The sequence below is a fragment of the Pyrgilauda ruficollis genome, unplaced genomic scaffold, assembly GCF_017590135.1.
Source record: "Pyrgilauda ruficollis isolate IOZ18807 unplaced genomic scaffold, ASM1759013v1 scaffold66, whole genome shotgun sequence".
Classification (NCBI taxonomy): domain Eukaryota; kingdom Metazoa; phylum Chordata; class Aves; order Passeriformes; family Passeridae; genus Pyrgilauda; species Pyrgilauda ruficollis.
The window spans coordinates 1,046,922-1,060,003 of record NW_024528377.1 but is presented as its reverse complement, the minus strand read 5'-3'; the positions used below and the strand labels follow the sequence as shown (position 1 = coordinate 1,060,003).

At 37.9% G+C, this 13,082-nt stretch overlaps 1 protein-coding gene across 7 annotated transcripts in view; it reads right to left on the bottom strand.

Moving 5' to 3' along the window:
- Positions 1-13,082, bottom strand: part of ERC1 (ELKS/RAB6-interacting/CAST family member 1) — a 277,845-nt gene that overhangs the window by 149,394 nt on the left and 115,369 nt on the right. For 4 of the 7 annotated variants that reach the window (XM_041484357.1, XM_041484360.1, XM_041484362.1 and 1 more), the window contains one exon: positions 3,367-3,378. The exons of the other annotated variants lie outside the window; for them this stretch is intronic. In XM_041484357.1, coding sequence (XP_041340291.1) covers positions 3,367-3,378 — 12 coding nt within the window. The remainder of the gene's footprint in view (positions 1-3,366; positions 3,379-13,082) is intronic. 7 annotated transcript variants of the gene reach the window in all.

The window sequence follows — 13,082 nt, the reverse complement described above, 5'->3', positions numbered from 1 at the left end:
AGGTACCACAGACTGCATGCCTGCCACTAAGTACTCTGCTCTTTTGGTTTGGCTTTTTAAAAGAATTATTGAGTAACACCCTGAGTTTCCTGTACTCTGAACATTTTATGCAGTATTATCTGCTATTTTCTTATAGAAGGATGGCATTTTAAATATTTCTTTGGTGGTTAGACATGTTCTGTTTAATATACATTTAGGACTCTGGAAGTAGGACTGAAATAATCCCCTCAGATTTAGTATTTTGTTTTTACTTTGATTTTATAAGGCTACATTTGAGTTGCTACACTGACACTTAATTTTACATGGATACAGTCTTAGCAGACTTTTACCTGGATTCATGCCACCAGCCTGTACTCATCTAATCACCAAGCCACCTTGCTTGTGGAAATAAGGTTTACAGTATTTCGTTATATACTTCCTTAAGCATCAAATTCTCTTTGGTATAACAAAAAATCTGGAAAAAATTCTTCTAAGAAGTGGATTACTTGCTTTAAAACATGACAGACAGTACAATCAATTATGTGATCTAAACTAGCAGAAAATCTGACAGTAGAAAGCAGAACACTAAAAGACATGCCTTCTGTGGGACATCTCCTGTCCAGTTAAGCTGTTTGTTACCCAGTTTGAGGCTGGAAATCTTATTTCTGCATTATCAGTATAGCTCATTCTTCCCTCGAAAAACCTGCAGTTGCTTGTTATAGTACCTGATTGTCAGTCTTTTTATCTTTATCCATCGCAACTTTCATGACATATTCAAAAGAACAGCTTAGAAGAAACTGGAGCATATGAATTTAGGGTATTTTTTTCTAATTTTTTCACTGCTGCAGGTAATGACATCAGTATAGTGTTATTTGGCTTATTACCCTTGAACTCAGCCAGCATTGGGGAGTTCTTTATGTGAAGCTGTCATCAGCAGAGATGCTTAGCAAAAAAACTTCTTACAGAAAACTGCTCTAATCCTCATGCTTTCCAAGACAATTTTATTTACTATGAATCAGCATGACATCCACTCCAGATCCTTAAGACTTCTGAGCAGTAAATACACGTCACAACAGCAACAGTGATGTGGATTACATGGTTCTATTCTGATTCACTGAGTTTGTCAACAGGAGAGAGATGATGAAAGTTTAGTGGATAGAACGGAAAAATTAAGAGGTATTGATTACTGTAAGTAAAGCTGTCCTAGATGAGAACACCAATAATCAGAGGATTTCTTCCTGTTACAAGACAGACCTACCTAATACATTTTTCACATATTGAGTTCTTTTCCATATTTGCTTTGATGTCTGAAAAAATTGCTTTACATCATTCAGAGAAAAATAAAGTTATGCCTCCTATAGTAGCTTCCAAGGTAGCACGTTACTTCACAGAACACATTTCTTCATATGTTGCAGTCAATGGTAATTAGGTAAACCCTGAAATGCTTAGGAAAGAAACTAGTATACTTCAACCACTGTAATCTTCCTGTTTGCCCTGTGGAGAATCTTTTTGTTTTGTTTCTGGCCAGCAGAGATTTTGTAGTTCCAAGAGCAGTCATTCCACCTACTTCCTTACATTCTTGATTTATTTTAACAAATAAATGAAAAACTTTGCAACTAACCACAATAATTTTAAAAATGGAAAAAAAGTAATCCAAAAAAATCAATAAACCAACTAAGAAACTTTGAGGACGGAATGGACAATCTCTTTAACATCTTAGAAAATTCCTCCAAGTTCCTAATCCTAACATTTGGTCACCTCAAATCACAGCCATATCTTCTCTAGCCAAATTTTACAATATACTCTAAATATGAGAAATAAAAGTTATGGCTTGTGAAAAGAGAAATCAATACAGGTCTTAGAAAGACCACAACCAAACAGCACCCTAAAATTGTTTCCCCTCTCATCATTAATTCCAGCATAGGCACAGGTATTGATAAAACCCTACAGCCATATGGATCGAAGTCAAAGCAGCTTTGGCAGCTGAATTGTACAACATCTAGGACTTCACCAGCCAAAGCACACCAAGCTCCACTCGTGGTGGAAACAGGCAAACACAGACTGAGTGACTGCTCATGCAGCAAAAGGCAGAGTGGTTATTTCAGAGGAGACTGTTCACAGGGCAGGAAAAGCTTCCTGGCAGTTACGTTTTTTGGGACATGAAAGGGGTCATTCAAGGCCAGACCTCCTCTCCTCAGTAATTACAAGTATGCCAGTATGACACACGGAGCACGGAAGGTATTGATGGATGACAACAACATGATTAACTTCCAATCTTTTTCCAGTTTGTGGGAGGAAGAAAAACATGCACTCGAGGCCACAAGTGCAGAGCCTGTGCCAAACCAAGGTCACGACGCTGACACAATTTAAAGGCGTCAGCAGCATCACAGCACTGGGGGATTCCAGCCACCACCACATTTTTCAGTGCTAACCATGAACAGCAAAGTTGGATGTTGGTTGATAACTCAGAATTTTAGTCATTAAGTAGTGGCTTTCTGGGCAAAGACACTGCCTGAAACAATTATGATCATTCCTTCTTCAGGAGTCACAGATGGTTTCTACCAACAGACTTTATCAGCAAAGACTAAAATCCAACATGGTTGCAGAGCTTTCAAAGGCAAAGGAGAGTCATTAGGTAATGTACTCTTGTATGATTTAGGCCACAGATGTTTGCTCTGAGCTACTCTACTGAAATCCCAAAATCTAAGGTTAGCAACTGCTTTTAAAATATAAAACCAGAAAAATGAGCCATGGCTGAAAGACTCCAAACATATTGTCTCATAGTAGGCTTTCTTCAGTGGTTTATCACTATATTTTCAAGAAATTCATCCTCCTACTAATTAATTTCTCTTTAACCCTCAGCCCTTGGTTCTTTTTGACAGCACAGAGCACTCAAGCTGCACCAAAACTAGTTCTGCAACATCCCTGTAAGGTTTCAGGCACAGATGCAATGATAAAGATCCAGCAGTTCAAGTTTGTACGACCAGTATTTCAAAGGAACCACTTTTGCACTCCACAGCACGTGTATGTATCATGGAACATGGCTAATGGTCAATCTCTTCTCTTCTTAAAGTAACAGATAAAACCAGCAATATTTAAACTGTCTTGCTTCAGCTTCCTGCTCCTGGAGTTTTTTCCCTTTAAAACCTTCATTGTTTTGTCTTCCCCCTTCTTCCCAGCGCGCAACAGCATTGATTTACAATGGTTTTATACAAATTCTTTCCTTCTAAACATGCACCCTATTCAACCCATCCTCCTACACAGACTTAACCAAATCTCTGATCTTTTATTTTGCAATCATGTAATTTGATGTGCAATCTTCTGTAAGATCTCAATTTTAGCTGAATAGACAGTCTTATAAACACCCTTTTAAAAGCAGATACTGACCTTGAGGTGAGGCTGAAGGAAGCAGCAAATCCAGGAAGGAGATGCGAAAGAGAAAGAGTTAGAGTTTGTGAAAACAGAGTCCAGAGATAAAGCAGTTCAAGAATAAAGGACAAAACAAGCAGATACAAATCAGGTAATGACACACAGACACACAATCATTCACAAACACAGAGCTGCATGTTTTATAGACATCTAATTAAAAAAACTAAAAAAACAAACAAAAAACCAAGAAAAAGAAATAAGAGAATAAAAGGACCTTTCAATTAGATTACACCATTTCAATTAGAGGCAACTTTCTGTAGAGAAAATAGTCTCCAATAGGTAACAGTTCTTGGAAAAAGAAAATAAGCCATCTTACAAGAAAACTCTGGATTTACATCACATCATTAGCAAGTACCCTTCTTCCAGAATTCTAATGAACATTTTGAAAATACAGAGTTTGATTATCTGAGATGAAACCTCATGTTTCCTTTATGACATCTTCTAAGGGCTTATTTTCTCTCCATGAGCAAGACATGCAATTTGTTTACTTTTCCTGCAGATGATCCCAACTTGTATAAGGGGACTAAATAGAAAGGAAAAAAAACCCCAACCACTGAGTAAAGTCCTTGAGACCTGAAGATTTGTCAAAGCTAAAAGCTCATCTTTCTTAATTTTGACATTGAAGTCACTCCTTTCAAAGAGAAACAAAAAAAGCAGCTGCCTCTTCTTCCTGCCATATAATTCTCCTGTATAAGGTGCAATCTAAGAACAATAATGACCAAACAGGTATTTTTTTGACAGTTCTCTCCAACATTGTTCAACAGCAGAACTGACCAAGACAAAATGCTGGAGTCCCCTGTATAACATAAGGTCCCATAGGTTCATTATTGCCTTTTTTCCCCCCAAATGTCTCCAGTATCTTTCATAGGCATCTGCTGTCAATTTCACTGATAACAGCAAGGTAAGTCAACAAGGAATCAAAAATATAAATCTTTTCAAACTGATTTGAAATTTGATGATTTTCAGTCTATAGAAGAGAGATAAAGGAAATGTCCCTCTGTCCAAAGCAGCAATTTGGCTTTGACATTTGTTGTACTTCTCTCATGGCAAAATTTCACTCTAAAAAAGGCAGGATATGGGCTGGATAAAAGTATTTCTATAGGACAGGCTAACTGCTATCTTCTTTATCACTCTTGGTATATGGAGGCATGTAAATAAAAGTTGAAGGCCTTATTTATGGCATAAATTTTACTATCAATCGTGTTGGGTACTGAATTTGTACAAGCAGCTGTTATTGGTCTGTAACAGATTAACTAATGCAAAAGTACTTTTCTCTGGCTTTTCAACCAACATTCTTCAAATCAAGCTCTTCAAGGACAGCTGTAGTAAAGGCTGTATTACTTGGGGTTGTGGGCAAAGATGAGGTGTTTAAAATGTCAAATACCACATGTCAGTGCTTGATCTTGAAGTAACTTACAATGTTCCAAAAGCCTTGGTTAATTCATACTGAAAAACATGTAAGTAACAATTCTGACTGAAATCCAAGACTACAAATAAATTTAACAAGAGGGAACAAAAATGTGAAAATAAACAGTTGGTTAAATACAGGAATAAATACAGTAAGGGGAAAAATTTAGGATTCTCATTTTGTGTTTCAGGGATCCTCTAGTTGTGTTGTGATGATGTGATATTGCTTCTTCAGTTTAACAGTGAAAAACACACAGGCTACAACTTAGAACAGCCCAGTGGAATTTAAATGAACCATAGAGTTCTCCCAACTGCTATTAAAGGTAGCATCTTTTGCTGGCACAGCATGAAGGCAAAACAGTATGCATAACACTATGCTGAGGTCACTTGCAATTTTTTGTGTGCTACAAAAGTATTATTTAACCAGCTACAAGGGTTTTAAACAGAGAATAATTATTGCTACATCTCCATTTTGTTATGGAATAATTCTTTCTTCCAAAGAAAAATACATTTTCTGTAATTGCTAGCCCCTTTTCCAAGTTTTTGTTACAGAGGCACAAAATATTTTTTAGAAGTGTGGATTTTTTGAATAATCATAATATTTATCTGAACAAAAATAAGGACTATGTCTGAAAGCACATTAAAATTAGGAAAAAAAAGCCTGTAAGTGTGCTGTCACTCAAACTAAAACCAAGGCAGACACCTGAAACTGTCAGCTCTTGGGAAGTACATGGAGATCTGCCATGGACTGGAGCTGAAGCCTCAGTTCACGGGCTATATCAGTGAAATTGAACAGAGGAGCACAGCAAGCATCTGCCCCAGGCAGCAGCCCCAAGCAAGCAGGATCAGATACATACCGAGACATACTCATTACAGAGCAAAATCACAAGTTTGAGTTTGCACTCTTTCCCTTCAAGCAAGAACACACACTTGTAGCATTCCTTACAAGATCCAGCAGCAGCGCTCCTGCCCAGCCCCATTAACTGTGTACTCCGATGCAACAGTCACACAGGGAGACAAGACAATTGTAATGCCAACTGGCAATCTCAGAGAAACCCACTTTCTTTTAAAATACCATCCTGCTAATTTTAAAGGTAGAGCTGACTTTAATCTGATCACTGGGTGCAGATCAAAAAAAATGAGATGTGAATGCTTAAGCATTTTAATTAAGAAATTTGTATTTTAAAAGCTGTTGGTTATTCCAGCTACAATTTTTTTCACATGCTTGTGTATTATAGGGAGTGGAATGAGCCTGCAACATTTGTCTCAGATGTACTTAGGATGTAGTTTATGTAACGATTTTCAGTCAACCTTTGAATTCTCCTTGTTTGACAGCGAGTGATTGTGTATATTTATTACTCTGTCATCCCTTCAAAGCAGTCTGACAGGGAACAATAGGCATTTGATCTTCCTTGTGTCTGTCAAAGCAGAAAGGCTATTTATGTTTATCCCTTTTGACAGGTTTGCTTGATAAAAAGAATGATGGCTGGTCTTTTCCTTTTTTCTAGGTTGGTATTTAGACAGATAGGGAAGAGATGGAGAGGCAGAGACAGAAGGTTTGTGTGCACATCCATGCACACATGTATGCATGGATCTAAGAGCACAAACCCAGCCACAGATGGCCACAATGGAGCACTAAAATTACTATTTCACTGAACTACTGGCAATTACTTGCATATTCCTCTTGTTCTTTCTGTACTCCAAGACAATGCCAGGATCTGACACTTTTATTTTTACTGTATCAGCTACATAAAAGAGAATTTTTGGTGGGTTTGGTGTTTTTTTTCACTCCTTTCACACCAGGTTGTGAGTATGGATACTCCCATATTGCTCAAAGATATTTACTGAAACAAAGCTCCAAAACAGCTTTTGAAGAGATGTAGTAAAGGCAAGTAACAATGAAACTGATATGCAGACTAGGCTCATTATTTACATGATGCTCTTTCTCCTCATGTTTATAATTATTTTAATTATATCACAGCTATTACACTCTACTGATCTAACAGCTGGATTAGGAGATACCTGCTAAATAAAATCCATTATTGCTACAATATAAGGCAGATGACAACTCCTATACTCATTACAGATAATAGGCATGAGAGGGAATGCTTGGAAACCACTTTGATTTAATGATAAAAACAAGGAGGACTTCAGCAATATGGAAAATTTGGCAGGAAAAGAAGCCTTCAAAAAAGTTCACAACCAGTGCTTCTCATTACTGATATTTCTCTAGTGCAGGGTCCTTCCTGGAGGATCCAAGGTCGCGTCCTTACTCTTAGATTAGCAGACAAACCAGGATTTCAGCCAGCCTGCTGCTCAACTTAGCAAAGGAGTTGCATATTCAGTTCATACTCAGTTCTGTGGATGTGAATCACTCTGCTTAGCAGGGTCCTGCCTGCTGGAACACGGACACAATCCCAGTTTAGACGGTTCACTGAGGGGATAACACAGTGAGCTCTGATATTCAGCCAGGGCCTGCACCAGCCCTGACCTCTCACCATGTCAGGGGCTGGACTAATTGGGGTTCTTTGCCCTTGTGTTTTAGAACAGCTGTTTCTGCAATGTCACAAAGTTTCAGTTTCTCCCAAAACACAGGGAGAGGGAAAGAATGGGAAATAAAGGACAGCTAAATAAAGAACAAATCGAAGAAGGATATCCCATTATATGAAAAAGGTGAGGATGGATTGAGGAGTCACTGCAAAATCACTGTGATGGGGTTTTTATCTGGTGCTCTCTACAAATGGATTTGCAATTACTGGCAGTGTCCCTGTGTCTCTTCCTTGCTTAGATGTAGGTTTCAAAAGCAATTAGTGAGTCTGTGTGCTGATCTTAAGGCACTTTAACAAAGCTTGACTTCCAGAGGGCAGACACTTGCTTTCTGAAAATCACCATACTTTCAAATATCTTAAGCTAAATACCTGTAAGCAAATGCACCTGCACCTTTTATTCTTATCTGTTTAAAGAAGTTATGTTGATATGAAATGCTTTTTGTTTTCCTCCTGTGAAACTTGATACAGGACCTCAGGGGTAATGCTGATCTTGTATGAAGATAAAGCAAGACTGAGAAGAAAGAAATTACTTCTTCCTTTCCTAGCTTGGAAATGATGAAAATCTTAATATTCAACAGATCAGTGTGCTCAGAGGTGGAGCTGGACTAACTATGGACCTGACCACTTCTTTCCATTACAAAACCCAGTTCTCACTTGCTTGCCAAATATTAAAAAGTTGTGCAGCTATTTCCCATGACAGGTTCAACCTAACCAGGGATTTTTGTGGAAAACTTCAGCTGTGTCCTTCATAAAAGGCAGCATTTTTATGGAAAAAATTCGTTCATATATGGTTAAAGAGTGTATCATTTCACACAAAATGTAAATTAAATTATAAGGCAATCTTCATTTCAGAATATCCTAAGTTTAGAATGATTTACCTCAGAATTTTAATGTTCACTTAAGCTACAGATTTTTCAGGGAAGTGGATGAAAAACACAACAGATTCCATCTTGTAATAATACCACGCAAGTATAAGATAAATATATTTGCTTTTATGTTTTATGGCAACAAAATGCATTGAAATAATATTTTAAAATAATATTTAATTGTTTCAGGTTTTCCAATGCCTGAATCAGAGTTCAATTTCTTTTTTGAGAACTATAATCAGTTAAGACATATACAGAATTATAGCCATACCATCTCTCAAGGTTAACTTTAATGGTGATGCTTATGACTTTATAAACTTTCTTTAATTTGACACCGTATCTTTTACTTTAAATTATTTATATGCCTTGATGTGGTTCTTGCTTAGGAATGCTCTAAAAAACTATTTAAAAATTCACAGAAAAACAAACTTGAAAACCAAAGACAATTATTCCAAGTATGAGTAGCAGTTTGAAAATAAGTATTTCAGCTACAAACTGTTGACCTAAGCTTAGGGCATAATTTACTAGTACAGTTTCCTTTACACTATTCTAGGAAACTGTAAAGTTGATGGAAAATACAGCTAATTTCTCTCTCCACCTATCCTTCACAGAACACTACACAAACATATCTGTCTTAAAGACAGACAAAATAAGATACTGCATTCTACTCTCCACATTTTTCAGCACTCTTTTGACATCCCCCATTGTTTTTTAATATTTTATTTACTGTTGGGAAGAAATATTTAAGATGAGGAGTATACCTTTTGGCTGCTACAAATCAAAAGTTGGAAGATTTCTTGTTCAAAAGGGCATCCTTAAATTCTTTTCAGGAAAACTCTCCAAATTCTATTTCTTAAAATAGCCACTAATTCCAGCTGTCCTTAACAGGACTGCTGGTATTCCACATCTGAGTACTGTCCTCCTCTGTTCCCAAAGCAAAGTTTCCTTCAGAAAAAAAAAAAAAAAAAAAAAAAAACTACCTTATACAGTGAGTGTGCCAAATGAAAACCAATTTTAAGTCTGCAACTGGAACTAGCACTTCCATATACATTCACTCAGGGCTCACTTCTGAATAAACATACACAGATATACTTCCTGCCACCTCTCAAGTACAAAGCCAGTTCTTATTTGCATAATATGTGCACAACAATAGAGCTGTGTATGAACTACTGTACAGACTGTGTATAAACTATTCTGTGTATAAACTACCCTGAAGGTTCTGATGGCCATATCCCAGATAAGGAGCATTACATTTTGTGAGTTTGTTTTCTTATTAGAGGACACAGGGCACCAGGAATATTTCTCTCTCTGCTCTGGGGTGTCCTGACCCCCAGGGGAGCACTGACTTTGACCCTCATTCATGGAGAAAGTTTCCTAGACTTCAAGATAGACAGAATCCACAAAAGCGTGGAATAGATTATAGAGAGTAGTGTAGGTGTAGCACTTAGGTGAGAAATTTAGGTTTGGGGATTTTTAGTATGTTGTGGCTGGAAGCAAGATGGAGGGCACAAGGTGTTGTCCTGAGTTTCTTCCTCATGCTTCTTCTTCCTTGTTCTTCATGGGTTTGGGTGGCATTTTGTAATTGGGCAGAAAAGCCCGCATTGTGAGCTCTTTGGGATCAGTTATTGGGTTAAAAGGGAAAATAATCTAGGTGTCAGTTCTTAAGATAGTTTAGTCTTAAAAGACCTTGTAAGAAGAGATTGTTGGCCATTTTGTGCCTTGCTGCTAAACTCGCAGTAATGAGACTGTTTTACTGATCAGAAATAATAAACACCTGAGACTGGACATGAACTACCATCTCACGTGCCTTCAGTCCAGACCCAGAGAAACCGATAAATACTGACCTCTATAAATGACACATTTTAGAATACTTGAAGAACACTGAGTTTTAGCTGGTTCAGGCAGAACTGGTAGCAGAGATCAGAACCAAAGGTAAAACACAGCAAGAGAATTAGAATAAAAAAGCAACAGCTTCTGTCAAGTTTAAATCAGGGAGAACAGCAGCAAACTTCCATTGGACTGTGGTCACAAGCAGCGCTTGCACTCGACATAAGCAGGTGCTGTTTGACCTAGGAAAGAAGCAGCATTGCAGCAGCCCCAAGCAGCAGCATTGCAGCAGCCGGGCAGCAGAGGCCACATTCCAGCCCAGAGGAGGAAACAGAAGCCTTGAGGACACTCACTTTCCCAGGAAGTCCCACACAAACCCCCCTACGTGTTGCGGTGCGGGGACCGACACCTGGTAGGGAGGGTGCAATTTGCGGGAGCCGTGCTTTCTGAGGAAAGGCACAGTCACAGACACCCCCGAGGGAACAAAACAGAACAACACGACTCGGGGGAGCGGGATGGGACAAGGGGGGGGGAAAGCAAGGGAGGAAACAGAACACAAAACGAAAAGTTACAGAGAGACAAGAGGTTATGGGATGGCAGTACAAAAAGCAAACAGTTAGTTACAAAGGAAGTGAATAACCAGACAGCTACAAAACCTCTACACCACCGCAGTAAGGGACAGAAACAAAACTTATGGGGCTGTTCACCCACAGAAGAAATGTGAACTTAGAGCCCATCTTCCCATAAGAAAAAGCAAAATGCTCCCCACATGTATATACACCAATGAGCTCATGCTTTCAACCTTCTAGAATATTTTTCAACTTTTGCATAGCATGCACCATACTTCACATATTTCTTTTAATATCTTTTGTCTGAAAAGCAATGTCTCCCAGTCAGTAACTGCAACAGCTACTGAAGAGTGGAAGCATTTCCCTCTGTATGTTACCATAAGCACAAGGCAGCTTTGCTTGCATTGAAAAGGTTAAAAGAATAGTTTTCTGCTTTTAATCTTTCTTGTGCACACCTCCCTAACAGGAGACACATCTCTTCTGCAGATGAAACTGTGATACCATTTCTCCGTCCCTGACAGCACATGGTCTAGTTGTCACACAGAACTACCAAAAGGGAAAACAACAGGGAAGAGAGACTCTCTTTTGAAAAATCCCATTTTCTTAGTGCATTATTCTCTGTACATAACTTTTTTCTTCTCATCTTGCTGCACATGGAACACTGGCTGCTCCTGATAGGCACAGCAGTATTTGCTGTTTAGCTTGCTGACAATTGCTTCTGCAGGCACTAAGGCTCTTCTTTGCACAACACAGCTTGGTCAGCTGTACAAGCATTAGAAGTCAAGATAATTTCTAGCTCACTCTTCATGTACCACAGTTTACGAAAGGCTTTTAAAATGCAAAATTATCAATTTTTTTTCCTGGAAACCAGGATTCTTCTAGCTGTAAAACATACATGTAACATGCCTGGATATATAGGTTCAGGCATGATAAAATCTCTGCTTTCTGCAAAAACTCACAAGGAGAAAGCAACCTTTCAGGGAATAGTTGTTTGGGGGAGCAGTTGAAACAACTAAGGCCAAATAGAAATTCCAACAATTATTCAGAAAAAGAGAAATTACCAGTCAAAACCTCACCATAAAGAAACTGGAGGTTTCTATCTCTTTCTCCAGTGCTGTGTTTATATTACATTTCCACCTGAAAAATCATTTCAGGTGCTGATACTTGGCTAATTCACCCATACTAACAGCATCCAGATTAGATTTCTAGATCATGAAGACTTTTTCTATTTCCACTTAGAGTGATTATAGAAGATGAATATTCTTAGATTTTTCTCCTCCCCTTGATTTATTTGGCTGCTGGCAGTCACATGATAACAAAAGAAGTCTTTTGTTTTACATAGTCAAAATACCTATTCTAATTACTAGAAATAAGAGAAAACATATTTATCTTATCTCAGTACTGGCAGAAAAGATATGTTAAAAAGAGAAGAGGACCACTCAATTTTTGTAAGACTGACAATCAAGTGGTAAGAAGGAATGGATAAAACTGAATACTCAAAGTATTGACCTAATGGTTACAGAATGATATCTAGTCATTTAGGGGTTCATTGCTTTCATAATAAGACTTTAGTCTGTGACTGAAACATCAAGAAACTACCATCTAACAGGACAAACAATAACGGCTTTGCAGAAGTCTAGAAATGCATCTTTTCCAAGAAAAACCTTGCTTTCTAACTCTGAAGATTGTGCAATTGCTTCTATCAATAAAAGAGAAGAAGACCCATCCTAATTTTTCTTCTTTGTTATTTTTCCTTTGTAGACTATAATTTTTTTGTTTATAGGACACTTGTGACTACTCAATTTTTGATGCTGCAAGTCAAATCATGATTAGTTTCTGAATGTTAATGTAATAAAAAAGTCAGCTTGCATTAAAAGCATATGTAAGAGAATTCTCTTTCTGCCATTTTAATCTCCTCTAGGAATCAGGCTGAGGAATGATGCATATTTCTGACTTTCTTTTCCTAAACAGTAGTTACTTCTCCACAAAGAAAAAAAACCAATTAAGGCACTATGAATATATTTCTTCCCCCTATCTTAGTTCTGTAGAAGCTTGCTCCTCGTACCTGTTCCCTGGTCAACTAGCCTGCTCTAAAGAAGATGACATGGGGAATGTCACACCTGAGATGGGGACCCCAACAGGAGTGAAAAAAATCACACAAACAAGTGACTTGTAGCTTTTTCATGTCTATACTCACTCAACAGTATCAACCTATTGCCTGAATGTTCTGCTGATTACATTATGTACCAATGGGCTGAACAACGCATCACTTAGGAAAAAAGGGAAGACATTCAAAAAGAATATATTCTTACTCCTGGATGTTTGAGTTTATGCCATATGTATGAAGAATTTTAGCTTAATAAAAGAACTTAAAGAAAACTAACAGGATGCTGCTTACAGTCACAAAGAGAGAAGAAACCCAGCTGGCAAGCTGAACTGTACATGTCACGGAAAAG